Here is a 26,319-nt window from a genome sequence, read left to right on the forward strand (position 1 = left end):
ACTTAGGAAATGGCTTACTGTGGCTTACTTTGCCATGTCCTAAGGTAGCATGATCTTTTTATTGTGCTTCCTTTTTCCTCCTACCTGGGGAATTCTCAGGAATCACCTGGGAAAAACAGCCTGCTCTACTTCAGTGCACTCGTAATTTTGTAGAGAAATCTATTCTGAGATTTTAATTTTGATATCCAGATAGCCTAGATATCTCAGTTATTTTATAATAGCCCTCAAGGGCAAAAACCACATTTTACTTATTTTTTAAGCTTTCCAGTACTTAGCACAATGCCAGATATAGAGTAGACATGTTTTTACTTTTCTTTTTTTGAGTGAGAGAAGCATTACAGGAATTATATTTTCAGAAAAAAACCAATCACCAATATCACATATCAAAACATTGGCTTAAGAAAGGTGGATTTCATATATATTTAACATATTTTCAAAATGAAACTTAAGTTTATGAATATCAAAATAATGCATATATAAAATGCCATATACTAGCATATTGCATATTCATATTGAATATGAACAATTGTCAATTATAATATTGTACAGCTGAATACATAATTGTGCTTAAATAGTGAACTTCTCCAAAGTCTAACTTGTTCATTATATGTGTAAATATGAATTGCCAAGAAACACAAAGTATAATAAAAATATCTGCACTCTTGACATAGTTGATGGATATTTCAAGTATATAAGAAGAGATTCTCTACTTATTTGTGGTTTTCTCTATTTTGCTAATGTAATTAGTTGTATACTTTGGAAATGGAAATTTAAAAAACAACATGAACCTATTTGAGTTTTTTCCTGTTAAAAAAGTCTCAGAAAACCAGAAAACCATACAAGTAGAGTTTTGACTTAACTTAAGACTCTGGAAATCATTAACTCAAGAAACCATAATAGTTAACCTGGTGGCTCAGGCTCATTAAGAAAAAGGCTTTCATTCTCTCTAAACTTCCATATTCCCAGACATTTATCCTGCCCATACATGGCCGTGAGTGAAGAACACTGGCATTTTGTGATTACAGACCAGAAAATAACCTGATAGACAGGTAGGCTGGTTGAGACCCACAATAGCGGCCCCTACGTGGCCAACATGGATGAAACTTTTCTTAAGAACATACACAGCATATGATGATAGGTGATTTATTTGCTTGGGAGAACTTTTACAAGTGTATCCCCAAATAACAAAGTGATCTCTTATTTCATCTATACTAATTCTGATTATGTTTCAAATGGCCATGGACTTACTGCTTACATCATTCTAATAGAATGAAAGTATTTTGGAGGTAAAGTGGCTCATTAAAATTGAAAACTTAAAGGTGAATGTAATATATATGAAAAGTAAAAATTGAATATAAGGAATTTAGGTGAAAAAGTTCAGATAGCAAGATATTCTTTTGGGAGTGGGGAAACTCTGATAGATTCTATCTTTTAAGGTCTTTAAAGAGGAAAAATTTCACAGAGACATTGATCTAAATTTTGGAAGGTACTGAATAATACAGGTTTTAGAAATTTGATTTTTGCTGTTTTTTTTAATAAAAATAATTTTTTTTACTTTAGTTTCCAAATCTAGTTAGAGCAGACACAGAAAATCATCTATTTCTTTTTTAACTTTTTTGGACTGAGAAATGTATTTATCAAGTCCATTAGAAATAAGCAACCATATTACTGGTCACAGCTTTTCAGCATTAAGTGAGCCAAGATTACAACTTAGTTACATAGATAAAAATCCAATAAAGTTTAGCACATGTATTTATTTTTTAAAACCACTCTTGTGAGTTATTGATCTCTCTACATTAAGTGGGCTAAAGTCACATTAAACAAAATTATAGATTAGCTCAAAGAAAACTCCAGACTAACTTTAAGAGTGATTTCATACTCTTTTTCTGACTTACTGAATTTTAACAGACTCCTGGAGGTATATAATACATGGGAAAAAGAATTACTTATGTTTCTTCTTTCACAACTATTACTAGGTAGAAGAAGACAAATCTAAATAAGGTTAGTCAAGGAAAATAAGGAAAGGTCTAGATGTAAGAGCTATTTACAAGATTCATGCTGTCATACTCAGTTGGAGAAAAACTGGCATGAAATACGAGTAAGAAGCAATAAGTATGATTAGTTTTCATTCATAAAATAACTGTCCAGGGAAAGCCGTACAAATGGGATGGAGAGAGATTTACTGGTTTATCAAAATGTGTAATGCACAGCTGTGGACTGACTAGTATTAATAATGAGTCCAAACTGTGATCTAGAAGCTGTGAACATAAGGTACCATTGCTTTGTTGGTTAAATACCATAGCCTTGACCTCAGCTCCTCTCAACTATTGAGTGGTACTGATCCCAAAGACAGTCAATGAAATACACATGATCAGTCTAGAAATAGAAATTGCACATGACTTATCTAGAAAATACTAGACAAAGTACAGGTCCTGTCAATGAACGATCAATGCTTACAGGTTTTATCAGCTTGTTACAGGAAAAGAATATTACATTGAGTATAACTTTTAGTGAGATTGCCTATCTGTATCCATGGTGACCTCCCATGCTACTTTACTTGTGCAGAATATGATGTCATATGGTCATCAGTCGTATCCAGAATAAATTCACACCCTACTAGAGAGAAGACATATTTTTGCGTTCCAGTTACTAATATTTTTGACTTACAGAGGTGGACAACATTAGTCTTCAGACATCCAAAGGCAAGCTCAATTAATGTGTGCTATGGCAAGTAAGATGCATGGAGTTTACCTCTTGCACATAAAGGATAGTGTATGACTTGCAAGCAGGGCTTTATAATGGAATGTTACTGGAGTGAGTATATGTGTAATGTTTATGTGAGTGTAAGATTTTACCTTCCTCAGCAATTGAAGGTAACCAGAGACCCTATTGTGCTTGACTTAGAGTATTCAGGCAGCACATGGGTTCTTGAAAGCACTAGACACACATTAACTAAGTCATTAATCCTCACCAATACCTCTCCCCATAAACCACATATTATTATTCTTTAATGGTTGACAAAACTCAGTCAGGAAGGATAATTGCTTTGCTCAAGGCCACAGAAAGAGCCTGTGTCAGAACAGATTAGACTTGAATGATTTTTGATCTGCAGGCTTGTACTTGGACCACCAGGTCATGTGAGATGGGAAGAATCCTTTTTTGAATTATATGTAGAGGGGTGTGTGAATGTGTCTGTGTGTGTACTCAAGTCTGCAGGCATGACTATAGATATTAGGATAGCAAGATCCAATATTCAATTTATCCTTTAATATTCTCAGTATTAAAATAACACACATATTGTGATACATTTATTAGCTCTGAAATTCATTTTTACTTTTTAAATTTCTTTGTTTTGTTTAAGAAAGAGCAATACTGGGCAACAAATAAAAAAGAAATTAAAACAGAAGAGCCTATTCTGAATTACAGAATGCCACCAAAAGGTTTTTCTTTGGGGATCACACTAACCAATCACAAAGTTTGATGTTTTATTAATTTCTTTGATGAACAGATTGCTTTTCTGTATAGAAAGGTGCTTTAGCATAGTGGTGAAGTATGCAAGTTCAGGAGTTAAAACTGCTATAATTAGAATTCTGGTTCTCCTTCTTCCTATCCAAGCAATTCTGGGAAGATGCCTCAAACTTCCTGTCTCAGTTTCCTCATTTGGATATTAGAGAAAGTAATAGCATGAAGTCACAGGATTGTTGGGCGGGTTGTATGAGACAATGTATTTGTAATGTCCTTAGAAGTGTGCTGGCCATGTAGGGAAGAGATCAGTAGAGGTTAGATGTCATCATCATTATGGTCACCATCCTCACCATCACCACCACCATCATCATCATCACTGCTACGAGTATGGAAGAAAGAGAAGCCAGTTTTCAAAACAGTCTTGTCAGCATACATGTCTACTTCTAAGAATACTTTTCTTTATTTAGAACGGCTAAGGGGCAAATAATTTTTTTAAAAATGGGCTGGTGTGTAGCACAGGGGTAGAGCACTTACCTAGCACATACCAGGTTCTGGGTTTGATCCCCAGCACCACAAAACAAATAAATATCAATTAATGAATTATATCAGGAAAAAACCATTTTGGGGGAATATATCTAAACAGAAGTCAAGAGAATCCAAAAGGCTCAGAAAGAAATGCCACATTCTCAGATGTTGACTCTTATTCTGATCTTGAATAAAATTGTTGGCTTGTATCAGTACACACCTCAACACTCACCTTCCATTTGGTGGGGTGTCATCGTGAAGGAAGTTCTTCGTGGGGGACAATGGATGTTACTGCTGTCATCCTAAGGATTACTGATGGTGAGATTCCTGTGTTCTAGGGACCAGTCTGTACCATTGGTTCAGAAGGAAAAGGACATCAACATCACAGTGATGTTGTCAATCATGTCATTAAACCTGAGTGTATGCCACCTCAGACTGGAATAGGCAATGATAACTACATTAGGTAAATACAGCACACAGACATAGCACGATATGAGAAAATAATACCATGGATTTTAGTATCAAAATAACCAGAGTACAAAAAGCTCTTTGAAAATTCAAAAGGCAATGATGATCAAAATCAGACAGAAGAGTCAGAAAATAAAGTCAAGAAAATCCTCTAGAAGATATAAAAAGAGAAGAATTTAAAAGTATAAGAGCTTTCTCTTATATATCAGAGAATTGACATAATAGATTAACAGATGATTGCTAGGAGGTCCACAGAGAGAAAAGTAGAGAAAATACAGAGGAATAAAGAGGAGTAAATTATCTAAGAATCAATAGAAAAGAATTTCTTTAGTGAAGGCCCTCTTCAGGTTGAAGAGGCCCATCAAGAATCTAGTTAAAATGAATGACCAAAACCCATACTTTCAAATACTTTAGTGAAATGTCACAACATTGAGAAAAAAGAGGAGATCTTGAAAGCAGAGATAGAAAGATAGATAGATAAGAGAGAGAGAGAGAAAATCTACTAAGCAACTGTGAAAATGTGAACAACACAGGTTTTCACATCAACACTCAGAGATCCCAAGCGACAAAGAAGAAAGGCCTTTACTATTATGAGAGAAAAATTACTTTCAGTCTAAAAATATATGCCTGCTCAAACTGACATTGAAAGTGAAGAGAATAAAGACATTTTCTATACATGCAAAAACTCAGACAGCTTTCTCCATTTAGCTTTTCTTAGGAAGTGTCCTGGCCTTGGGCTTCAGCAAAATGAAAAAGTAAATAAAGAGATACCTGTCCAGATGTTCTAGAAATCAAGCAGGAGAGAGGACAGAATGGAAGAGAGGAACCAAGAAAAGAATTTGAAACTAAAAAGGGCTTCTATGAATAGGATTGCATTGCTCTTGGGAAGATTAGAAATCCCAAGACAAGCAGATGACGATTTTAAAGCTATAGAGGAAAATAATCATATCACGTTCCTTGGGTTAGCAATGTGAGGCCATATTACTTATACACTTTTTGGATTTTCAGTTTTTGGAATGAGCTTATTGATAAGCCATGGGAGAGTTCATTATGATAACAAAACATAACTGTTATCAGCATTTTAATATGAAAATAGCAGTACAAAAGATAACATTTGAAGAAGTGCAGAGGAGGGCATGGGAAAGAGGTGAAGGAAAGGGCCACTGAACTAATTTAAGAAATAAAGTAAATGAGAATTTATTGTAAATTAAGAAATACAATACAAAGTTTGTATGGTGCAGGAGATTAAATCCAGTGCCACAAACATGTCAGGCAAGTACTCTGCTGCTAAACTACACACCTAGCCCCTGGATTACTTGATTTTATGACAAACACTTTAATTAGAAGCCTAATATAACATAGATATCATATAAAGGGAATTATTACTGTGCTGTACTAATTAAATGTTTCTATTGGTACTATGTGATATAATGAGTTGCTATGAAAAAAATTCTGATTAGAAAATAAAAACAAGCATACTTTGTAATGATGCCTTTCAAAATAATCTAGTTCTGCTGTCATTTTCAAAGTCTGTGCTGGAAGTCTTTCCTCTTAGTGAGATACAAAGGCAACACCACCATGTTAATTTATAATCTTCCCCCAGTTTATTTTTATAAAAATCTGTATTATCTATATTGACCTTGTACTTTGATTAAAAACTCTTAATTTCAAATGACTTTTAAAAAAATCTCCAAATCAAATCTGTTACCAAAAACAAATTTTCATCCACAAGGTCTATTCAGAGATGTCCTCACAGTTGGCCACAGGAAGGTCAGCATTTTGAATAATCACTGGAATAAGCATCTAGCCAGCCTTGGATTATTTGTATAGAGAAGCTCGTCCCCCACCCGCCGTACACAGACACAGGTATGTATGCTACATAAATGCTTAGATATTTTTGGGGTTGAGGTGGTTGATATTCCTTTTCATAGGAACATTCTAGACTCTAAAGCTTTTTATCACATCAAAGAAAGTTTTCCTTTTAAGCAGACAAAATTCAGTCTATTCAACAACTTCTAGCAATACTTCCAAAGTCTTTCGGTATTCATCATCTGTGCCTTTTATAAAGTATTTTGACTCAGTTTTTGTACAAATACTTAATTGACCAAATGGAAAAAAAAATAATAAAGCTAAGGAAAAAATAAATTTCAGAGAGATATTTGCATCTTTACATAGTACATGGCACAAAAATATACCAGAGTATATTCATTTCATATAGCTTTTAATAGAGAAGAGGTCAGGATAAAATTATAAAATGAATTTCTTTTTTTCTATAAAATATAAGCTTTCAGCTATAAGAATGAGAATATTAAAATTTTTTTATTTTATATAAAATCACAGGAACAAGTATTTTTAGTAGAGAGCATAAAATGTAAAAATGTGTTAAACTAAGTAGTATAAAAATAGTTCTTAGAGGTTTAATACGTAATTCTTGGTAAAAATGAAGGAAATTACTATATATTTTTAGCTATTATTTAATTACCTTTTGTGATTATATACATTAAAATAACAGTTAACTCTCGTTAGTTACATTTCTCCATTGTGAGTCAAATATTCACAATACTCGTGCTACCTGAAGCATTTTAACATTCTCCTGGAAGATCTAGTTAAATAATCCCAGGTGACAATGCTAACTTTGGCCATGCTTGGCAAAGAACCCTATCATTGGATTAGCATTTTAGATACAAAACACTTTTTAAAACAGACTGCAAAACAATTAAGCATGCAAAAATTCCTTTGCTAATTATTGATGTGGTTTTAGAACAGTTTCATTCTGTTTCTTTTCCTTCAGGCAATCAGAAATTTTATGTGAATGTGATTAGATTATGAAAGATTGTAAAACACAAGAGCAACATCTATCATTCCGAGAAAAAAGACAGTTTTTGTTACACCATTCCTTAATTAATGATGGAAAGTTCTATGACTTCCATGTCCTACTCCTTGATTATTTTAGCAAGCGCACCCCAGCATTTTAGAAGATGTATGCGCACACAGAGAAGTTGGAAGCCACCAAGCGTCCTGTCCTTCGTGTAAGTTACCTGGCAGTCGTATTAGCAGGAAGTTTCTAGGCGATTGCTGAGAAAGGCAGCTGATTTGCAACGTTACCTTTGTGTGCAGAAGCCTTCCGCTGAGCAGGAGCTGCGGCTGCTTGCACCTGCCCCTTGACCAAATTTCCTTCACTTCCAGCTCTCAAAATCTTCTCTCCTAAGCTGATCTTTTTCTGTTTGCTGCTTAAATCATCCTTCCTAGATGACGGCAGCTTTGAAGCTGCATTGGCGAAGAAGGGTCTAGCCGAGCGAGGTTTGGACATTTTAAACAGCAGGGGAAAAAAAAAAACAACAAGAAAAAAGAACCAACCCCAGAATGGTACCTGCTGGGGTAGCAGATTCAAAAAAATCCGACGAGCTTCACTTTCCACGGCCACAGTTACTGATGAAGTGCAGTGGAATGGAAAGTGCTGGATTGCCTCTTAGAATTCTTTTAAACAAAAGCACCCTGCAGCCACATCGCCCATTTACTGGACCTGTGGCATGCAAATGTGTTTCAAAGACGACGGTGGTGACAGTTTTGCAATGGCAAATGCACTAACTTCAGTGCATGGCAGATTCTGGAGTAGGGAATGTGAGATATGCACACACACACTCATTCACACACTCACACACACTTGCGCACACACTCACACAGGAGAACTCCCTAGCATCATCAGACCAGACACTGGACAGCCAGAAATTGAAAATGAATGTGCACACTACCCCACCCACTGATACAACTTGTGAAAATGAAAATGAGCTTCTCTGGCTAGGAAGCCCATACCACCGTCTCTTTCCAGGCATTGGTTCAAGCAAATATTTCTCTGCCTTAGCACTTTCCTGTATTATATTCCAAGAATTGACCTGGTAATGAATGCCCACCTACATAATTACTTCTCCTGCTGCTTTCACAACATGGGTAGCACTGTAAGAAAGAAAACAGAGGAATGGAATTTCCATACCTTTTTGGGCTGCCATGGGGAACTTCAGTTGATAAGAAGGGGATCTGTGGGTCTGTATGGGGTGGTGTGGGATATGTGTGTGCATGAGTGTGTTTGTATATCTAATTGTATTTTTCTGTGCATGAGTGTGAGTCTGCAAATATAGATTATTTTAAAGGCTTGGAGTTTATTTTAATGAACACATGGATACTTATAATTACCATACTTTCTGAAAGACCTATAGTACTGATGTAAAAATCAAGTGTGTTAAAGGGGTCACATTTTTTCTAGGTTGAAAACATTCCTTCCACCAATTGAACACATAGCCTATACCAGAAGCACACAACCCTTTCTCAGAGGGTAACCATTTTCACTCTTAGTTTCCCATGTCAGTGATTTTTATGACTTGGGGTTAACCTGTTTCCAACCTCAATTATTTCGTGTTCCCTTAGGGAGGGCCTACACAAACTCTCTAAGAACTATAAAAAAGTTCTGGGAATTTGCGATCCTATAACTCTACTCTGGGTGTAAATACCAAGATAAATGCACAGCTTCTTAGCACTTTATCAGATGCAGAATTATGTGCTAGGAAGAATATAAATTTTGAAATCAACCAGAACAGAATTACCTCAAAATTCTGTATGCGGGCCCAGCCTGAGAAGTTTCTTTTTCCAACTTCTCATTAATAAAATTGGGATCATAATTTTTACCTCATAGCATTATGCTACAGATGCATTGAGATGACAGACCCTCCCCTGGTCTGGCATGTGTCAGTGCTGAATAAAACCACATTTCCTTACCCCATCCTCCCAAATATTCACAGTTTTAATGATTCTTAGCAAGTTTAGTGCAGTCTTAGAAAAAGTTACAAGCTTAAATCCTGAGCCATCAGACAGTCCACAGTAGGATCACATTCATGATCTCAGACCTATAAAACTCAGAGAAAATAGCATGAGCGTAAACCCCTATTATTCTGAGGAAAGTGTCCTGTTAGTGTAGTGAGCCACTGCTTCACAAATACTGCTGCAACATAAAATCCACCTCATTAAATAGTAAAGCATAAAATTTAAGTGACCCCTTTACTCTTAATAATTCTGTCCCAGTAAGGTAGTCCAGGCTTTCATGTCTCTACTTTATATTTTATGTCTGCCTGAGAACCATGTTTTCTTGGGGTTTTTTCTGGCTTCTTCCTTTCTTTCATCTTACTAGCAGTCAGCTTTTATTTCAGGATTGCATTTTGCAAAGAAATGAACTTTGGCTATGTCATAGACTGCCAAACTCGGAGCATCAGAGTTGAGCAGGGATGGAGTGCTGAGGGTCAGGAACATCTGCTCATCTGTCAAGTGACCATGCTGAAGGTCACGTTCACCATCTAGACTCATGCCTCATAGTAATGACCACCAGGGCACAGCCTCGACCCCGGGGTGTCCAAATCACATGACTGCTGAGAGCCTGTGGCACCTGGCAGTAGGCTTAAGCCTGGGAAGCCAGTTGGAAGAAGCCATGCCAGAAAAGAAGTGTGATTGCATCCTGACACCACTTCAAACAGGTGGTCTCCCCCATCCAATGTGGAGCGAAGTAGTTCAAAGGGATAGAATTAGGTCTTCTTACTGCACACTTTCCTTCTCCAGCAGAAGCTGGAGTACTTCCACCCATTTCTGAAGGAGAGGGATAAAATTGAAGTGACTAAGAAATGGGATACTGAGAGTTTGAGACTGAACTGAGGTTTTCCAGAGAAACAACCAAAAGGTAGTGTGTGTATGTGTGTGTGTATCTCTCTCTCTGACTGTCTGTCTGTCTGTCTCTCTCTCTCACACACACACACTCCTCCAATAATCAGGTACCCAGTAAGATATATATATATATACATATATATATATGTATATATATATATATATATGAATACTATATTACAGACATATATGTCCAGTAGACATATATATAATATATGTAGGATAAATATGTATGCATGCAATCCTGGCATCTGGGGTTGATGTTGCCAGGCAGCTGCTCTAGGCCATGAGCTTTGGCCAAGCGTTAGAGATTCTAAGCTCACCTGCAGAACATCTAGAACTGAACAATTCTGGATTCCACGTCAGGCCCAGTAAATTAAAATTTCTAGGAATAGCCCAAGATAGGTTCCCAGAAATTCACAAAAAAAATTCTCAGGTGACTGTCATGCTCACAGGTTATAGGAGCCACTGTGGTCCGAGCCACTCTAGGCTGACCCCCATTTCCTGCACCCTGGTTTGGAGAGCCCCAACTGGATTCTGTTTGGCTGCCCAACTGGTACTGTGAGGTAAGCCACCCACAGGGCCTCTTGCTCATTTTGCTCCTCTGCGTTGTAAATACTATCTGCTACAGACAGGTTGTGTGGCACATCCCTTATCAAGGCCCTAAGGAACTTACCTGAGAACACCAAGCTCATGTCACTTGTCACCTCATCAGCTTCACACTATGTGTGGTTTGAGCTGCAAAACCTGGGGTAAATGTATTACCCATCACTAAGAATAAACTTCAGCTATCTGCACCAAAATTAATGCATCTGTTTGAATAGGCTGGCTCACTCACAAGGTTAAGGCTTGAAAGCACAGGAAAGAGCTCATGGTTCATTATTTTTCCTCTCCACTCATGGGAAGTTTCCTTAGATGCTTTTCCACTCAGTGTATACCAAAACCTCAGCCATCATAAAGTCAGAACACAAGCGTTCTGGATGACAGTATATGGAACATTTTGACTTTAGACCAAGAAAATGTAGAGTTGACAAAGAAGCATTTGCTTAGTCATGTAGCCCCAAACCTGCCTGACAAAACCTTTGTGCACATGGAAGATAGAAATAAATTGTAAAAGGTGAAAGATTGATGAGATTTGAAGAGAAACCAGAGTAAGATAGAAATAAATATCTTTTAAAAATTCTTATTTTATTCTTAAGAAAAATCTGAGTTGGCTTGTAATATATATGCACTATTAAGATAAACTTTGTGTGAAGTTAAAATAAGAAATAAATAATATTAGTGGTTAGAGAAGAGTCTGTTATTTTATCATTAGTTTGATTCTAAAGATAAAGTGGCCATTGGATCACAAAGATCTTTTCTGAGTTGTGAGTGTACCCAAAGCAGAGACAAGTGCCTATAGAATAAACCTTGTCTAATTCTAGGAAGTAGCACACTCCTGTAAGCTTGCTGCAAGAATGCTGCTTTAATCTACAATAGGCAGTTTCTTTCCCATAGTAACAGGCAACCTACCCATCTGGTCCAGATCCTAATGATTCCAGGCTAAGGTCATTCAGCAGCCAATGAGGTTTAGATTCAAGTTTACTCTGAACTCCTGGGCTTAAATCCTCTTTAGCCCTTTTAGCCCCCACAATACCTAACTCCAGTATGACTCAACAAGCTGAACCTTGACATTGGTCTTTTCTTCATAACTCTTTGTATTAAGCCTCCTGCATGTGTTGGTGGGCCCCTGAGTGTCTCTGAGTCTCTCAGTCCCACTGTTAATACCTCTGGAGTTGGCTGATCACCTACGGCCTGTTCAGAAAGATAGGGCCAGAAGGATTTTCCACGTTTACGCAAGTGTGGCTATCAACTCTTTTTTCCACATGAGAACATCTTACTGAACCAGTCTTAATGTGATCATTGTTGAATTATTTCATCACATTGTCCCTGCCCGATGCCTCCTCATATATATATATTCAGCTTCATGACTGGATGCCTCTAGCTCCACCAGTGCATCCCCGGAAACCTCATTAAATTGACGTGATTCCGTATCAAAGATACATTATGATGTTTTGAATATGGCACTTGAATAAATCAGTTAACTCTCTTCCTGGCTTCTGACCCTCCGCTACCTCATGAAAGAAGGGGCTGCAGGGGCACTGTGCCCAGGGTCTGGTTCAAGGCCACGGCCTACACTGACCTTGTGTTTGGCTGGCCTTCACAGAGGCTCTGTCTCAGTCTATGAACAGTTCTGCCCATTCATCTGCAGCATCTGCTTTGTGTCAGGCTCTGACACCAGTGGCTGCCCACCTGTGATGGTTTCTTCCATCCACAGCTGGGGTTGGTCTCTCAGGATCTCCTTGTGGACTCCAGGTTCACCCCAGCTTCGTTCAGAGCTGCTTCACAGCTCAGTCTGTTCTATTCTGGAAGGCATAAACTGACTCTGCTTTTGGTAGTACACGAAATCCTCCACAATTATTGGCTCCATTCCTTCCCTCCTTCCCTCCTCATTCCACCCTTCCTTCCTCCCTTCCTTCCTTTCTTCTTCCTTCCTTCCCTCCCTTCCTCCCTCCCTCCCTCCCTCCTTCCTCTCTCCCTCCTTCCTTCCTCCCTTCCTACCTTCCTTCCTTCCTTCCTTCCTTCAGTTTGAACCCAGGCCAGGACCTTGAGTTTGCTAGGCAAGCCCTATGCCACTTGAGCATGCCTCCAGTCCTTTTGTTTATATTTTGATTTTGAGATGGGGTCTCTTTTTTTTTTTTAAGTTTCTTTATCCTTGGAATGCACACAATGACATATTTATAGATTAAATGATACATCAGATTTTCTTCAAAATCACGTGGAAAGGGGAATGTAAATGGAGATAGGGTCTTCCTAACTTTGCCCTGGCTGGCCTGGAACTTGTGATCCTCCTGCCTCTGTCTCCTGAGTAGTTCTTGGTTCTTTCATGTTGCTAGCCTAAATTCCTCCTATAGGCTTCAAAAAAATGCTTGGCCTTAATCTGAACAAGGACATTGAGATAATTTAGAAGGGAACACTTTCTCTTATTTCTTCAAGGTCCGTAAGAAAACCCCACATGATGAAGGTTCTGTGCACTGCCTAACAGGTTTTTCCCATTATCATGAGATTTGAATTGGCACAGCCACCTCTCTGGGCACTGGAAGCTAGAGTGACCAGTGGTTTCCAGGGTACCAGCACCTTGATACTGCAGATATGGAGCGAATTTTCCCAAGATCTGTCTTCTCAATGTGTAGGATGTCCTTTGAGGAAGAAATGACAGGGTGTACAGGCACCAGGTTCTAGGTATGAAATAATGAAGATGCCTCCCAGGACGAAAATACTGCAGCCTGTGACAGGGTCCTGGCTCTCCCTGAGATAGTGGTGATGATTAATAATGATGGCTAACATTAGTTGTACATTCACTACATGATCACACTGTCCCAAGTCACTTATTCCTAAGAGTAACCCCAAGAAGTACATGCATTTATTAGACCATTTTACAGATGACTAAACTATAGCACTCAGAGGTCTAGAAACTCATGAAGAATTCACAGACAATAAAAAAGAGGAGCTGAGATTTGAACTCAGTACATCTGGTTCCTGAGTCTTCCCTCTTTTCTGAAGTAAGTCAAAAGAGTCTGGCTGCAATCCACACCGCACACTGAGTGTGAACATCCAGGGATTGTTTAGTCACAGTGGTGATCTGGGAAAAGTGCCTCAACCCCAGAAGATCCTGCAGCCCTGTAGCTGTGAGAGTTTCCAGATAGGATGTGTGCATGGGAACCCAGCATCCCAGTCTGGAAGAACAACATCCTATGCTGAGGAGCAGGTGGCAAAGCAGCTGCCTGGGGAACGGGAGCAGAGCAGCTTCCTGTGTGGAGCCAAGAAACCAGTGGAAAAGGTCAGTGAGCAAGAGAGCTCCAGGGGGGCAGCCATGTTCCCTGGAGGACACAGAAGCATGCATGTCTCCAATTCTTCTTGACTTTTGCCCTTCCCTTGCCTCTTGACCTGCTTTCCGACCAGCTGTCAAGAAGAACAACTTGGCAACTTGTCTGGCTTGTAAGCTCATCCGGCCAGAAAGCAGAATTCCTCAGCTTGTTAGGAAACCTTGAAGTCACCAGCATTCAGGGGCAAATCACCTTGAAGAAGGTATTATAGGATTTGTTCTGAGATAGTGAATGTGAAAGTATGTTGACAAGTGTAAAATAACACATGAACTAAAAGTCATAGTTTTGGTGATTGTAACATACAATTTCCTATTTGGTCCTGGCTTAGTACTAGTTTTCCACTTTCTTCTGCCTAAAGATGGGCTTGGTATTTTAGCAGAATGTTCCCTAGCAGTGGTCAACAAACTTTTTCTGTAAAGGTCCAGATAGTAAATATTTTCAGCTTTATGAGCCATATGGTCTGTCTTCAGCCTTGCCATCGGAGCATGAAAATAGTCATAGACAAAATATAAAATGAATGAGCAAGGCTCTGTTCCAATAAAACTTTATTTACAAAAAAAAAAGGGGGGCTGGACAGATTCATCTGTCATTTGCTGCGTTCCATCCTGAGGCAGCCATTTAAAGCATTTATTCATGATAATGTTATTCTGCTTCCTGTCTCTTTGAACTAAACCTGTGATAAGGATTTCTTGCCTCACTCTTTGGGATGGGTGAGTTCTGTGTTCTGGCTCCAAACTTAGGTGTGAATAATTTCTCAAATGTACCTTACCCTAATATTTGGACTTTACTTCTGATTCAAGAGACTTGAGGTAAGTTTCGTGATGGTCTTCACAAACAGTCAGTGTTGATTCTAATTCAATCACAAAATATCCTGGCACAGGAGTGTTGCCCACCTCTTTGGCTATGTGAATTATCCATATATTGACATTTTATACTAATGGTTGATTTACATGGGTTGCAATAAGTAGCAGGGCCTTATTCAAGTGCTTGGATAACCGAATCTGTGGTCTGAGATTACCTTGTAAACTTTTTCCTGTTTCCTAGATTCAGGACAAAGGCCTATTAAGTCCAGATTCCTCAATTTCCTCGTTAAATGCTCCAGAAAGAGTTCTTGATTTAACCACTCTATTTTCTAAGGATTATTTAAGAAGCATTTTTTAGTGATTTCAATAAAAGTTGCTTTATGCCATGATGTCACCCATCTGTGCTCCTATATTGTAAAAGAGTCTCAAAATGATTTAGAACATGCTTCATTATGCTATAAAATCATCAATGCCAAGTGGAATTCTTTTGGTTTCTATTGCAAAACACTCCCATACATAGAAGTCTGAGTGACTTATCTGAACCAACCAGTAGAGCTGGTAGCAGTGTGAGAAGTTGTATAAAAATGTGTTAGACAGCCAGGTTGTGACGGAGGCTGGAATTCTATAGTCACAGACACTTTTCCATGTGCCATTTAAAGAATTATCTTGGCTTCAAGTGCAAGTTAGAATTTTATATTTCAGAGTAGAATCCTAAAGTAATGATAAACTATTTCTTAACAAGCTGGTTTCTAGTAGTATTATTAAAAGTATAATTTAAAATATGACTACCTGAAAACATTGGTCAACTTAAAAATTATTCTTATCACTTGTTAATAATAATATGCTATTCAAGTGAGGTTTTAAATATGTGTGATTCCAACTAACAGGTGTGACCTTTACTCACTCTAAAGTGCAAGTGAGGCAATGGATGGAATCCCACCCTCCAAAAGCTCCTAATTAATACTGAGAAAAACACTGAAAAAACTGATGAAGAAAGACTTAAATCAGGGAAGCAACATGACAATGATTACTTGGCAAGTGGATGAGCTTATTAATTGTTTCAACTGTAACCTAAAAAGGTGACCAATTTCACTTGCATAATTTCAGATTATCTTGCTTTTTAGTTATTGTGAAGCATCCAATATATTACAGTAGCCACATTAGTAAGCTCCAAATCTTTAAAAAGAAAAAAGTAAGAAGGCATTATTTCATAACTCCCAAGTACTTGTGGACATGTGAAACATTTAGTTCATCACTGTTGAACCTGCTGCTTTTCTGAGATACCTCTAAGAATCGGTCCTAGTTTCCATGGGTTTTTAAATGCTCTAATTTAAAAATTAATTTAAATTAAATTAATTGGGGTGGGGGCTATTATAATTCATGATGTGAAGGAGAAAAATTAAGTAAAACTAAGGATGTGCTAAGCTTCTAAGGAAATTCTGTATGTTCAATTAACTTTTGATGAAGGAGAGAAAGGAGAAAGTACATCTTAAACATTTGAAAATCCTGTGATCCATCCACAAAGTCAACACAAATGTTTTTGAATATGTTTAAAGATCACATTTTCCTCTTCTCCTTTTTCAATCCACATAAATTTTATACAGAATATTCACACAGAGAAAAAGAGTGGAATTAAGAAATGGCTCTTTTCATCATCCTGGTGGTAGTGGGGTGTGTGTGTGTGTGTGTGTGTGTGTGTGTGTGTGGTACATGCCTGTGACCCTAGTACTTGGGAAGCAGAGAAGGAGGATTGAGAGTAGGAAGCCAGCTTGGGCTACCTAGTGAGACCCTGTGAAAGAAAGAAAGGAAGGAAGGAAGGAAAGAAGGGAGGGAGAGAGGAAGGGAAAGGAAAGGGAAAGAAAGAAGAAAGAAAAGAGAAATGAAAGAAAGGAAGGAGAGAAATGAAAGATAGGAAGGAAAAGAAGAAGAAATGGCTCTTTTCTTGGAATATGAAATCGTACAACTTTAAGAATTACTTGCAGCCTGTAAGTGCGTGGAAAGGCGCTTGACGCCGCTAATCATGAAGGAAGCACAACACAGCATCATAGTGACATGCCATGTTACACTCACCAGAATAGCTATTCTGAAACAATCCAAAACTATAGAAAGTAACAAGTATTGGTGAGGAAGTGGAAAACTTGAAACCCCTGTGCACTGATGGTGGGAATGTAAAATAGTTCAGTCACTGTAAAAAAATAATATGGTGGTGTCTCAAAGAATTAAACATAGACGTATATCATTCAGCAATTCTACTTCTGGGTTTACACCCAAAAAGAGTGGAAGCAAGCTTTAGAGCAAATGTTTGTACTCCCAGCTCACAGTACAATTATTAATAACATCCAAAATGTAGATGAAATTCAAGTATCCATTGGCAGATGAATGTGGGACAGTCTTGAAAAGGAACGAAATTCTAACATATGCTACCATAAGGAGGAGCCTTGAGGAAATTATGCTAAGCAAAATAACCCAGTCACTAAATCACAAATACTGTACTGATTACATGTATAGAAGCTAACATGTATATAGAGTAGTCAAATTCATAGAGGAAGTGCTGGGTGCCAGGGGCTCACACCTATAATTCTAGCTACCTGGGAGACTGAGATTAGGAGGAAACAATTCCAGGACAGCCTGGGCAAAAAATTTTGCAAGACCCTATCTCAGTGGAAAAAAAGCTGAGCATGCTGACGCATGCTTGTCCTTCAACAATGGCAGGAAGCATTAAATAGGACTGTGGTCCAGGCCAGCCTGGGCAAAAAAAGGAGACTCTATTCTCCAAACAACCAAAACAAAAAGGACTAGCTCAAGCAACAGAGCACCTGCTTATCAAGTGTGAAGCCCTGAGTTCAAACCCAAGTACCTCCCACCCCCCAAATAAATAATTCATAGAGGAAGAAGGCAGAATGGTGGGTGTCAGAGGCTGGGAGAGGGAAATGGAGAGTTAGAGTTTTAGTTGAGGAAGATAAAATAAAGTTCTGGAGATGGATGGTGATGATGGTTACATACTCATGTAAACAGCTAAATGCTATAGAACTGTACATTTTCAAATTACAAGAGTAGTAAGTTTCATGTTATGTGTATATTATCACAATAAAAATTATTTGAATTTATATTTGCATGTAGTTGGTACTCTAACTTCTTGTGAAATTTAGGACTGGACAATGGCCCACCTTTCTTCTGTAAACTGAGGAATCCACAAGATGGATTCTGGGAAGTTACATGAGTCATTCTGCTCCCAGAGGAAAGATGAGGTCCTTTCTCTGCGGCCATGCTCAGACTGAACGTGTCCCCTTGTCTTGTCACAAAGCCACACTGCAACACAGAGAGGATGCCAAACCCTTGTCAGGGAGCTCTCCCCCATTTTAACAAAGACAAACACGCACTATATCTAATAGTGGTGGGTAAGCAAGAGAAAGCAATGGCCTCAGGAAGTCCTTGAAAATTCTTTTATCGGGGGAGTTTCTAGGAATTGAATCTAGGAGTTTGTGCATGCTGAGTACATTGTGTTAGTCACTTTCCTCCTCAGGGACAGAATACTGAGAGAAACAAGTTAAAGGAGGAAAGATGTATCTTGGTTCATGGTCCCAGAGGTCCATCATGACAGGGTGGGCATGGAGGAGCTGAACCACTTACATCATGGTGGGCAGGCAGCAGAGAGGCAGGAGAGGATGCTCTGCTGCGGGCGTTCTCCTTTTCTTCCTTGTATTCCATGCAGACTCCCAGCCAATGACAAGGTGCCACCCACATTCAGGGCAGGTCTTCTCCTCTTAGCCCTATTTGGAAACACACACACACACACACACACACACACACACACACACACACACACACACACAGCCACCCAGAGATGTGCCTTATAATCTCCTAGGACCTTCTGAATCCAATCAAGTTGACAATCAAGGTTAATCATGACATGTGCTCTATCACTGAGCTATACCTCCAGCACTGAAAATGCCTTTTCCAGAACTTGTCTGCCAGCCTTATTGGTTCTCTAGCCCTGTCCTTGCATTTTCCCTAGAGCTACTTCTTTCTTGAGAGGTACGATAAATCCTGTTCAAAATGAGAGAATTGCCTCCCATCACCCCAGAATTCTTGCTAGCAAATCCTTTGTCCCTGACCTTCCAAAATCTGTCCTGAATTATATTCTAGAAACTCCTGAATTACACTGTTTCACTTTTCCTAAATGAGTCACTAATGAGTCACAGAGCACCCTGCACTTGTATTTACAAAGAAAAAGGTCATACCAGTCCCTGAATATACCCTAGAGATGGAAGAAAGATTTCATGCCATGATGTGTGAGAACAGTCTACAACCTTCATATTTCTGCAGACTCATGATCCCAAACAAGGGAATGCAGATAGCTTATGTAGGAAAACAGAATTGTATATATCTTACACAGGTTTGGTATTCTACCTTCTAGACATTTCTAATTTACTCCATCAGATGTAGTAGCTCTTATGGCCTCAGTTTGAGATACCTCCGATACTATTTAAGGTAATCTGATTCAAACGATTGCATTCTTTTCTCCTTTAAAAACTTATAGATATTCACTATAGTCAACTAGGAAAACTTCAAAATATAAATTTATTTGCCATTATATTTTAATGCCATTTCACAGTCCTCAGATCTCTTTTTACTTCTTCCTGCTTCCTGGACATCTATTTTATGTCTTCAAGAGACCCCTAATTTCTACCCACTGGAAGCCTGCTTTCTGGAAAGGATCTCCATGGGATATTTATACAGAATATTTTTTAGGTGAAAGCAAGGATTTTATTGCATAGTATTAACATTTAAAATATCAAATGTAAGACTTACTATGGAACCTGAACACTATTGATATACCACAAATAATAATCATTCAGACTTTTCGGTACTCCTCAGATACTTCTTAAAAACTCTGAAAGAGAGCAAACCTAAAAAGGATATATAATAAAATGGAAATATACAACAATACAAGCATAGCTTTAGAAGTCATACACTACTTTTTGAAGTCTTTGAAATCCTCTAAGTGCAACCAATTAATCAGATGTTCCCTGAACCTTGATCCGTCAGTAAATCTAGACAGTTTTAATGATTCTTTTATTTTTCTTTATGGTTTTATGAATGTATGCATGTGTGTGTGTGCTTTAGTTTTACATGTTAAAAAATTTAAATTTCATCAAATGACAGCAAGTTATATTATTTTCTTTGTAGGAATGGGGTTTGAACTCAGGGCTTTCTACTTGCAAAGCAGAAACTCTACCGCTTGTCACACCTCCAGTCCTTTTTGCTCTGGAGATGGGGGTCTCATGTACTATTGGCCCAGGTTGGTCTTAAACTGGCAATTCTCCCGATCTGCAACCTCTCAAGTAGCTAGGATTACAGGTGTGAGCCACAGTGACTGGCATATATATTTATTTTTCTGTGACTTGCTTTTAGGTTCAGCATGATGTCATCTGAGGCTCATCTATGGTATGTATCTGACATAGGGTAATTCATTCCCTTTTTGCATGGTTATCCATGCCATGACTATATTACAGTGAATGAACAGATTACATTCCATGGTTGGTGAACAATTGGTTCATTTTTAGTGTGAGGAAAGGGTTCATACTGATTTTTTTTTACATGGATCACCAACATACCACACCATGAACACATTCTTTCCACAGATCAGAGATGTTAGCTTTGTCATATATTACTTTCCATTTTATGCAAATCCTTTCTGAGTTTTCTAATATGTTTTATTTATCCATTTCTCTATCACTGTGTTGTAGCTAGAGGTAAATAATAACAAAAATAGCTAATTCATGCTAAAATTTATTTTCTTTCAGTCATTGTTCCAAGAACTGTTCACATGTTAACTCATTTATTTCTTTGTTTACCATGTGTAGTGGTCACTGTCACTGTATGGATGAGGAATCTGAGCTCAGAGACTGTAAGTAGCTAAACAATATTAGACTTCACACAATCTATTCACAGAGATTGTAGTACTAGACACTATGCAAATCATACTCAAATCATGGTATCTTCTTGAGCAATAAGTCCTAGTTAGGAGTGTCTTGGGTATTTTTAGTCCTTTGTTCTTACAAACAAGTTTTAAAACATTTTCTTTCTAATGAAATTTGATTAAAATTAAAGCCTTGTGCTTTTCAAAAGTCATATTTGTGAAAATGCATAAGTAAGACATAGACTGAAGCATATTTCCAAAACATGATGGACTTTCACTTATAATATGTAAAGAATTCTTACAGACAAATTATGGGCAAAACTGGTTGAAGGTGGTAAAATATTTGGTCACCCATTCATTAAAGAAGACTTGCAAATTGCAAATGAACACTTGAGAAGATGCTGAACATCATTGCTCATTGAGGAAATACAAGTTAAAATCCCATTAGAATAGCTAAAATTAAAAATACTGACAATAACCAGTGTTAGTGAGAATATGAATCAGATGGAATTCTCATGTTTTGCTGGTAGAAATGCAAAATGATACCAAAACCTTGGAAAACACTTTAGGAGTTTCTTAGAAAATTTGATGTACAGTTACTTTATAATTCAGTAATTCCATTCCTAGGTTTTTACTCAAGTGAAATTACTTAAAATATTGCATTTTTGGTGCCAAGATGAATTGTATATTTTTAGTGATGAAAATCAGTTTATTATCACTGTTATATAGGAAAAGGACTGATTTTGTACCCTGTAACTTTGCTATAATTGCATATTAGTTCCAATAACTTTCGTTGTTGTTGCTTCTTTGGTATTATTATATAAATAATTGAGTTTTAAAAAAATAGTTTCTATTTCTGTATTGACAATTCTTCTTTGTTGTGTCAGTATCGTTACATATCCCTTTAACTCGTTGTACACTATTTCCTTGACTTTTTTGAATATGACTGCAATAGCAGTGTCAAAGTTGTTGCTAAATTAAGCATCAGGCCCCATCTGTAAGTCAGTTTGTATCGACCACTGTTTTCTCTTGAAAATAGGTGACAGAGTACATTTTCTTGCTTTTTTTTTATATGCCTTGTAGTATGTTGATGAAAACTGACATCTTAGATAAGAAAATGCTGCAATTCTGTTCCTCACACCCCTTTTAAGAAAATTTTGCTAAGAATTAATCTGCAGAATCTCTCCTGCTTTGTGTAGTTACTGATATCTCTGTTTGGTTTGTGTATTCTTATTTTTATATTTTCAACCTGGCTTCCTATGGGTTTACCTCTGTCTGAATTACTCAGGGGTCAACTAATGATTAGGCACAGATTGTACTGAAATATCTCAAGCTTTCCATGTGTTAGTAGGGAAGCATGGAATAGCTTTGGTATTCTCATCTCTGTTTTGATTTTTTCTTTCCTGGGGTCTGTCTTTGGCCTTCTCTGTAATCTCCAGATATATGTCAGTTACCTAGCTCTTCTATAACTCCTCTTCAGGAACTCCTTGTAAAACTTCTTATTTATCCAATATTCACCCAAACAGAACTACAACCTCACGTTGCAGAACAACAGGTTTTCCCATGCATTTCCTATAAAGTTTGTTACTTCTTTTGACAATGGTCCTTAGCACAGGTTTTCATCTTTCGTTCACATCAAGTTATTCGCTTCTGACAGTTAAGCTGCTTGTTTAATCACCAACTCCACCTTTACAAAACTACAGCAACAACCAAGATGCTGCTGGTGGTGAATAAGGGGACTAATCACAGGAATGAAGGTCATAGATTCCCATTGGTTTATGCAAAGTTCTAGCATTTCCCCATGAATAAATGCTTCATAATTATTATTCAATTTCAAGGATCCTGATGCTGTAATGTTTTTATGATTTTATCCAGTTTCTATGCGTTTCCTAAGGAAAGAATTTACTGATTTTATGACTACTTTTAAGATCTCTTTTCATTCCTTTTCTGCAGTTTCAGAGTAATTTATCTTGAGTTCATTTTAATTTTAATCTTGCTTTTATATATATATATATATAGCCTTCTGAAATCTGAGAAGAGTTGTGTTTTCTTATTTCTGGAAAATTCTCAGACATTATTATACCTTTTCTCTTTGCTTTTGAGATAATTGTTTTACTTATTTATCAGCTATCTTGATTAAGGTAAAATCCACTATCTTCTCATATTTTATTCTTCACTGGTTTTCTATTATTTCCTAAGCTAGGAATTAACAGACTATAGTCTATGAACCAAATATTTTCTGCTACTTTTTTGCAAATAAGTCTTACTGGAACACAGCCAGGCTCATTGGTTTATATTACTATCTATGGTTCTTTTAAAACATTACAATAATGGAGATGAGAATTTTGAGGGGAGACTATGGCCCAATAAACCAAAAGCACTTGCCAGGTGATCTTTCACAAAAATATTTTGCCTGCCAGCAACCTAAACTTCCAGTTTGAAGTTATTCTATCTTCCCCAGCAGATTTTCTTACCTTTTGACACTTCTTTCATTCTGCTTTCTTTTTGTCTAAGTAGCATTTTAAATTCATGACTATTACTCTATCTACCAGTTCACAAATTCTGTCTTCAGCTGAGTCTAATCTGATGTTTAATACAATTTTCTAATTTAATGATTGTATTTATTTCTAGAAATTTAATTTTTTTATATTTTACTTTTTAATGTGATATAACTTAATGATACTTGCTATATGCTTTTGTTCTTTGAGCGTGTTAAAGATATGAAACCTATATTCCAGATCTAATAATTCCAATGTCTGACATTCTTTCCTTTGCTTTGTCATGGCTTTTATTTGTTTGTTTGTTTTTTTGGTACTGGGAGTTGAACTCAGGGCCTTACCCTTCCTAGGCAGGTGTTCTTACTGCTTGAGCTACTCCACCAGCCCTGTCATGGCTTTTATTAGTTATGTTTTCCTTTCATGTGTTTGATGATTTTTGTTTGTTTGTGAGCTCATTTTTCTTGGAAACTTTTTTTTTTTAAATGTGAGGTTTACGTTTAAAATGCATTCTTCTGGAAGAGGTTTCCATTTCTTCTGTCAATTGCCTGGGACATTATAAACTTGAATCCAATTGAACCCACCTTTTGGGGTGATACGAAGGGTTGTGGCTTGGCCTTTTGAAGGCTGGCCTTTTCTTTTTCCTGTTTGTGCTTGAGTAAAGAATGAGCAAGTCATTTTCTCCAGAACTCTCAAATAGATGTGCATTTGCTTCTAATATTGTTCTCACTTTTGCCTTTTATCCATGTCTTAAATCATGCCTTCCACTGGGCTTTGTTCCTACTCTTTGTGTCTGTGTGTGTTGTGTGGTACTGGGGCTTGAACTCAGGGCCTACACCTTGAGTCACTCCACCAGCCCTTTTTTGTGATGGGATTTTTTGAGATAGCATCTCACAAACTATCTTCCTGGGCTGGCTTTGAACTGGGATCCTCCTGATCTCTGCCTCCTGAGCAGCTAGGATTACAGGGTTTTAATTTTACCTGCTTTTGTGTACGTCATATGTATGCAATAAACTGCATTGTGTTATTTAAATGGAAAGGATAATGTTAATGTAAGCCAATATATATATTGGTAATATATATATATATATATATAAAACCTTTCCTGATGTATTTTCGTTTTAACATTGATTTGTATTTAAGGATAAGAGGAATAGACGGTAATGTGGGGAATCCACGTGGAACTGAAGGAAATTATGTTGGGAAAGAATTCTTTATAATCTCCTTAATATTGAAGTAGATTGTTTTCTACTTCGTAGACTGTTTCTTTAGTAAACAGTGATTGTGACCCATATCTAGTTGAAACTCAGGATTCGAGAAAAGTCGTAATTCTTGATTGTGTTAATAATTAAACTGACCACCTCCTGAGGGCTCCTTGTGTGTGTTTAAATGCTAACTATTCTCATTGTCTTACATTTTATCAGTGCTGTCCTCACAATGAATGCAGGAGGCTACTTCAGCCACTATGCTGATTTTGAAGAGAGGAAATGGGAGAAGAAAGAGGTTTCACTGGGTAGAGATAAGGTAGGTAGCTAGTAAGTAAGGGTCCAGGAATTAAAGCATTGCAGTCTAACTGCAGGATCCACGTTCTCAAGTACTTCATGATCTAACAGTGCGTGATACGACTCCATATTATGCTATACTACTACACATAAGCAGCCTAGAATCTAATATGAATTCACACAAAATATAGAAAGAAAGCAGAGAAATATTTGCTAAATGTCCCTACAACGACACAGATGAAAGGCGCGTGATAGCGTGTGGTAAAACAATCAGGAGAGCCTAATGGAAGATTTGGAACTTTGGCACCATCGAAGACCTAACACAACAGTGCATGCTGAGATCTACAAATGTTGCCTTTTTAAAAATCATAATTGTTAACCCCATTTAATGCATGCTAAGAAATAAATGGAGCATTATGGGAAGCTTAAACCTTGATCTTTAAGAGTCAAGAGAGTGTATTTTTTCCCCCCATCCACACAGGAAGACATTTCCAGCACACCTTAAAATATATTGTGGTTTTTGGATTAGGTCCTAGTCTAAAAAATAGGATTGGACGTTGTGTTGATACTTCTAGGCCTGGCCATAACCCTCCCTACCTATCAAAGAAACTCTCTTACACTGAGACCATGAAGCCCACAGAATGGAAGAAAATATTTAAAGGAGAACCCCCAAAGAACACCTGACTCTTATGCAGCTTTTACATCAGCAATAAATAAATACTTATTGTATTAAGTTACTGATACTTTGAGGTTTCATATTGTGACTGTTTGTTTTCATTACTGATTAACAAAGCAGATACGAATGTTGACCCAGCAAAGTCATTCATTGTCCAGTCTTAAAAGAAATATCTTGGAGGATTCAGGAAAGTGTGCTTTAAGTTCTAAAAATTTCCTTTTGCCTCACTGTTTTCTATCTTTTCTTTTGCTGGTTCTAAGCATTTTTAAGAAAGGCACAGTTGTATCAATGATAATTATTTTGTAAAGGTACTTGGTTCAGGACAATTCTGAATATTTTAGGGTCAACATTCACCTTAACAGCAATATCATTATAATATTGTATTCTTATGATGAAATTGTATTAATTTTTGTTTTTATGAATCTTTCAAGTTTTATTTTGTTTAATGCTCAAAAAACCCCACATGAGATGGTATGAATATTACTCTCAACAGCAATTCAATGTGGCTTTAGCACTGCTTTTAGAAACTCTTATTTTGCAAAATGACTTTCAAACTCCTAGGAAAATACAGTACATTTTTCATGTGTGAAGATATAATTTGGCCATATTTCACAAACACTTATTTTTTTCTAAAGCTTTGAGAATCTTTCCTGAGATACTAAAAAATACTTTTCCATCAGATTTGAGATTTCTAACAGAAGCTCATGAGTTAGATGCTGTATTGATCTAATATACCATTAAGTGACAAAATGGTACAATTTATCATGTCCATACAGCATTATGGGAAATTCTTTCTACTGCTTTGGGTCCCTGTATACATTTTCTCATTTCCT

General features: G+C 37.3%; 1 protein-coding gene and 1 long non-coding RNA gene across 11 annotated transcripts in view; one reads left to right on the forward strand and one right to left on the reverse strand.

Annotated features, from left to right (window-relative positions):
• The window catches only part of Kiaa1217 (KIAA1217 ortholog), a 444,456-nt gene extending 435,974 nt beyond the window's left edge, over positions 1 to 8,482 (reverse strand). The window contains exon 1 of one of the 10 annotated variants that reach the window (XM_074056502.1): positions 7,564 to 8,482. In XM_074056502.1, coding sequence (XP_073912603.1) covers positions 7,564 to 7,768 — 205 coding nt within the window. In that variant the 5' untranslated portion in view covers positions 7,769 to 8,482. The remainder of the gene's footprint in view (positions 1 to 7,563) is intronic. The other 9 variants (XM_074056503.1, XM_074056504.1, XM_074056519.1 and 6 more) reach the window with 9 other exon arrangements.
• Positions 1 to 26,319, forward strand: part of LOC141417510 (uncharacterized) — a 71,785-nt gene that overhangs the window by 41,551 nt on the left and 3,915 nt on the right. Inside the window, exons 3-6 of the long non-coding RNA XR_012442141.1 lie at positions 6,191 to 6,324; positions 20,306 to 20,338; positions 20,758 to 20,801; positions 24,733 to 24,832. This is a non-coding gene — a long non-coding RNA (uncharacterized lncRNA). The remainder of the gene's footprint in view (positions 1 to 6,190; positions 6,325 to 20,305; positions 20,339 to 20,757; positions 20,802 to 24,732; positions 24,833 to 26,319) is intronic.

This window comes from Castor canadensis, chromosome 15 (assembly GCF_047511655.1).
Source record: "Castor canadensis chromosome 15, mCasCan1.hap1v2, whole genome shotgun sequence".
NCBI lineage: Eukaryota > Metazoa > Chordata > Mammalia > Rodentia > Castoridae > Castor > Castor canadensis.